The sequence below is a fragment of the Physella acuta genome, unplaced genomic scaffold (assembly GCF_028476545.2).
Source record: "Physella acuta isolate Inbredline_101_S28 unplaced genomic scaffold, ASM2847654v3 ptg001160l, whole genome shotgun sequence".
NCBI classification, from domain to species: domain Eukaryota; kingdom Metazoa; phylum Mollusca; class Gastropoda; family Physidae; genus Physella; species Physella acuta.
Window position 1 is genome coordinate 355977 of NW_026732677.1, and position 5648 is coordinate 361624.

General features: G+C 35.7%; 1 protein-coding gene across 1 annotated transcript; it reads left to right on the forward strand.

Annotated features, from left to right (window-relative positions):
• Window positions 1-293: 293 nt before the first annotated feature.
• On the forward strand, window positions 294-4949 carry LOC131956569 (methyltransferase-like protein 27; the record flags this gene model as incomplete). The annotated part of the gene is made up of 5 exons (XM_059321089.1): window positions 294-381; window positions 2381-2530; window positions 3775-3930; window positions 4269-4365; window positions 4829-4949. Coding segments are annotated over exons 1-5 (612 nt in total), but the record flags the coding sequence as incomplete, so codon positions are not given.
• Between the last annotated feature and the right edge of the window lie 699 nt (window positions 4950-5648).

A 5648-nucleotide genomic window follows, 5' to 3' on the forward strand; every position in this document is an offset into this window, starting at 1 on the left:
TGGCTATGGATGCTCATCCAGAAGTAAAGTTGGGGGCAGCATTCAACATGGTGCATAAAATGTAGACACGCTGTATTTTATCGAGTTGGAAAAAAACCCTTGCAATCTTATAATGAAAAAAGAAACAAACATTCCTTATGGCGACGACAAGTATATTTGTATATAATTTATATAAACTATTTCGAACAACCCGTAGTATTGATAATGTGTGTATCCGTGTATTATTTATTTTTCCATCTTCAGATATTGGACAAACCTGCTTGCCTGACATCGGTAAACATTAAATTTAAAAAATGTCCAACCCAAATGACGTCTATCAACACGAGGAGTTTATGTTGAAGTTTCAAAAACCTGGCATGGGAACTCAGGCCGCTATTGAAGGTAATGTGTTACACCGAGAGGTCCGGTTTCACCCCCCCCCCCTCTTCCTATATATATATATATATATAAATAAATAAATAAATAAATATATATATATATATATATATATATATATATATATATATATATATATATATATATATATATATATATATATATATGTGTTACGGTCAAAGCCCGAAGTGCGGCCAAAGCCCGCATTGGCCGGCCAATGTTGGCATTGGCCGGCTCTCTTGGCCAAAGCCCGAAGAACTTAGCACTAAGAGCGTATTTCGTACATTGGCCGGCCAATGCGCGCACTAGCCGGGACGTACTGGCCAAAGCCTGAAGCGCTTAAACTTTACAGTGTATTTTGTACATTGGCCGGCCAATGCGCGGACTGGCCGGGATGTCCTGGCCAACGGTCTATCTAGACTAAGTTGTGATCGCGTCTTCGTTATTCTGGGTGCGGTTTCATTGTGAGTAACGTATTGTTTGGCTCTTGTTTGTATAGCATTCTGTATGCAATGCGACATGGACCAAAAGGACCGTCAGATCAAGAGACAGACATACCAGATGGCTGCCAAAATAAATAATCCTAATCCTAATGGAAAAAAAAATTGTGAATCAAGTTATTTCTGAACTTAAGAACATGTGGCCTGAACTTAAACTAATTCACAGAAAACCAAGGCATAGCCAAAGCCAATGTCTCAAGATCTTCCTCAGTAGCTAACTTATCGAGAGCCTCTCTTAGTAGATTTGAAGTGCTGCCCCACTGTTGCTTTGCATCCAAACAAGGCTTCGTATTTTGTTGGATTCCTTGATGTAAATTACGGTTTTTCATTAGACTCTCAGCCCAATGAGCTGATTCATCTGTCTGCATCCATGTCATCATCATGTTTTGAACATCTTGGTTGGCACGTACTACTGAACATTGGCTTTGACCGTAACATATATATATATATATATATATATATATATATATATATATATATATATATATATATATATATATATATATATATATGTAAAACGAGTTCGTAGTTTGCCATTAGCCAATCTGCAACTCAAATACAATCACATTTCCGCAACTGCATTACTGTTGAATTTAGTCTATTTTACTAACTAAAATAAGCATCGTAAACTAGAAATCAGTGCTTCTTGGTGCCACTCCCCCCTCCATTACCAATATACGGTTTATGAGGTATTGGGATTTTTACAGAAAGTAGGGCTACTTAAATTAGATTTTGTATCTCAGTGAAATAAATGTTTTGTGTCTGGGTGACAACTACCACCCCCCCCCCACCTCTTCACACACTTCACCTCTCCGGCCATGAAAATGCAATTCTCTTTTGACAATAAACTTGGCTCTCAAATAAAATATAACGTTTGCAACATTCCAGACCTTTACTCTGTTATGACAAGAGTTAGACAAATATACTTTGGAGTTGTTTTTTAAATGTAGAATAAAAAAAAAAATTGCGAAAATTAAAAAAAAAACTGGGAGTGATCTCCCCTAAACTTTCTCGAATATTTTTATATATTTCCACTTCCGGTTGCCGGAAATCGCTGAAAATTTGATATGGAACTACACATTTGATATACTACTTATATGAAATTTCATCAACCTAGCTGTAACGGTACTCAAGTTATCGTGTTTACAGACACACCCACAGACATTCGGAAGGAATTGCAAAGTCCAGGTTTTCCGACTCGATTAAGCAAAGAACGCGGAAATATTGATAAATCTGCATTTATTATTTTTGCCCGATTAAAAGAAGTCCACTATACTCCGTATATGATAAAGAACTGTGGTGTAAAACGACGAAAACTGTCAAAATTTCATGTGATTTTTGTGTACGATTACAGTTCTTCCTCTATAAGCCTACTCTGTATACGAGAAAATAAAAAGTGGTGAAATTTTTAAAAATATGAAATTTGAAAAAAAAAAATGTGGACATTATAAACAAAAAAAACCCACCCAAATCAAGCACCTACAGCCTAGTTATGTCACTTGCAGCTTATGACGTCACGGACAATGCCGGCTTGTATGACGAGGCATCAAAGTGTCTGTGTTACAAGGGTCCAAGGTACTGTGCGGACATGGTTGCTGGTCTGTTTTCTGTCAACAAAGATCACGTGACTATACTAGATGTTGCTGCAGGCACAGGTATGCGTATATATAAACATCTATAAATGCCTATATATATATATATATTATATATATATATATATATATATATATATATATATATATATATATATATATATATATATATATATATATATATATACCAGCCGTCCCGGCAAGGCCGTGCACTGGCCTCTGAGCTAACCTAACCACAACCAACCAATATGAAAACACAAAAAACGCAAACATAGCGCAAACGCAAACAGAAATACTAAGACAAACGAAAACACAAACACAATCGTAAACACAACCCCAACCACAAACGCAAACATAAACACAAAGAAAACACAAATGAAAAAACAAACGAAAACAAACCAAATCCAAACGCAAATCCAACCACAAACGCAAACCCAACCCAAACACAAAGAAAACATAAATGCAAAGTGCTCACAGTCTACCCCAGTGCGCAAAGTCGCACCATGCTTGGCGCTGGCGGAACCTCCTGTTTCAGCTTAGTAAACGACTATAATACCCCAACTTATTCATAGTCTTTTGCAATCACTTAAACGAATGTAGCCGCCATAGCGAACACTGGAAGACCAGGGCCCCAAATATCACCCTATCTGGGCACCGGAGGACACCCGGATTTGATAAAGACTATATTAACCTTTCTTATCCATAGTCTATATTACTGTTTAATGCGAAATTATGCTCCATAGCGCTCACAGGATAGCCCAGGGCACCAAATCGAACCTGCCGTGGTGCTAACGGACGCGCCTGTTTCAAGTTAGTGAACAATTATAAGACTCCCCGCTTATCAAAAATGGATAGAAGTTAACATAGAGGACTTAAACAATAATTAGCAAACAGTATGTTCAGTGTATATAATTAATAAAAGGCAGTATTTAAAATACCTACAACATTGCACTTGATGAATCCCTGCTAATTATGTAATTATTTTTTACCAACACCAAAACAAAGTAACATAAAGTACATTCTTTCCCTCCTCCCCCCCGATGTAATGTTTTTTTTTAAAGGGAAGTAACTTTGTTTTCATATTTTATCAACGGAAGATTTAAGTGCTAAAGGATTAAATGTAAATATTTTTCAGACACAATTAGAATTTTTGTGAAAGCTGATACATAATTAAAAATTTTCGGTTTTGCTATTTTTACAACCAACATACAGAATTGTATATATATATATATATATATATATATATATATATATATATATATATATATATATACACATATTTTTATATCCCTCACCCCTCCCCGCAGGTTTAGTTGGCGAGGAGCTCAAAAAACGAGGGTTTCAAAACGTTCACGCACTGGAGGCCTCTATCGGCATGCTGGAGATTGCCAGGAGTAAGGGCCACTACTCTCATTATTTGTTGGCTATGGTGACTGAAGGGAAACAACTCCCATTGCTAAATGGTAAAAAAAGAAAAAAACTTTCACATATTTGTAATTTTCGGGGGTCTCCTGTAATTGACGATGTACCACGTAAAAGTTATATGTCAAAAGCGACACAATTAATATACCTTTTAACATTTTTAATTCTAATCCAAAAAAAAATACCATTAAAAAAACAGAACCCTAATTTCTTGATGTGGGATGTGAAATATGGATGGCCCTATCTGAAACAAATATCGATTTATCTACAATTAGTTATAATTAATAGAAACCTTCATATATATATATATATATATATATATATATATATATATATATATATATATATATATATATATATATATATATATATCAACAAGCTTCATACGATGCGATTACTTTATGTGGAGCCACATTAGAAAATCACCTACCACCAGCTGCCCTTGAGGAATTTGTTAGGCTGATCAAACCAGGAGGGTAAGAGAAATGTTAATCCGTATATTCTATTGTTATACACCCACCCTCGACCTCATCCATCTGATTGATGAATATTACTTTAAAAGATTGACCTACTATTTGCCCAATCTCTGCCCCAAAATGTTCCCGTGTTGATATAGCTAATTTTAATTGACCCACCCCCTACCTCAACCCCACTGACTGATATTATGTATGTATGTATATATATATATATATATATATATATATATATATATATATATATATATATATATATATATATATATATATATATCTTATATATATATATATATATATATATATATTTCTTATATATATATATATATATATATATATATATATAAATATATATATATATATATATATATATATATATATATATATATATATATATATATATATATATATATATATATATTGGATTTAATTCCAGCACGTTTTTAATCCGTCCATTTTGTTCCAGTTATTTTATCAACGTGGTCCGGGCATCGTCGTTAGTCTCTGCTGATTATGGGAAACAATATGAGAATAAAGCATTAGAGCTAGAGGAGAATGGGAAATGGGCGCTGTACGGACGCATGAAAGTCAGGAAATACAATATGTTTAATGATGGTATTGTTGATGTCTATCAAGTGTTATAATCTGAGCAGAGGCGTAGCGAGGGGGGGGGGGTGCGGATGGCACCGGGTGACACCATTTAGGGGTTAACACCAAGGCAAAAAATAGCAAAATATATAGAGAGAAAAACTTGAGGGGGGGGGGGGGGTGCAAATCGAAAGTTTGAGGGGGGTGCAAATCGGAAGTTTGAGGGGGGGGGCTGCAAATTGAAAGTTCGAGGGGGGGGGGGGCGCAAATTGAAAATTTGAAAGTTTGTCCCCGGGAAGGGTCGCTACGCCTCTGGGGGGTGACACCATTAAGTTCCGCGCCGGGTGACACCCGACATCGCTACGCCACTGAGTCTAAGCTCTCAAATTTAATTTTTTTTTTGGTGAGGTATTTCTATTTTTGGTGGTTTCTTGTCTTCTATCAATATTTCTGGGCTTCGATTTCGTTACATTTTATGATCACCACTTTTTTTAGCGTGAAAAGAAAGAGAGAGAGAGAAAGAGAGAGAGAGATAGGGGGGGGGGGTGGCGAAAATAAGGACATTTGTGGACGAGAGAGGATACATTGTTAAGGGCGGCTGAGTCCTTATCGATCACGTCCAGGAATAGATGTTAATATTAAGATACAATGCTTTCTCTCACTACGAAAATTATTCATTTTCAAAACACATTCTAGAT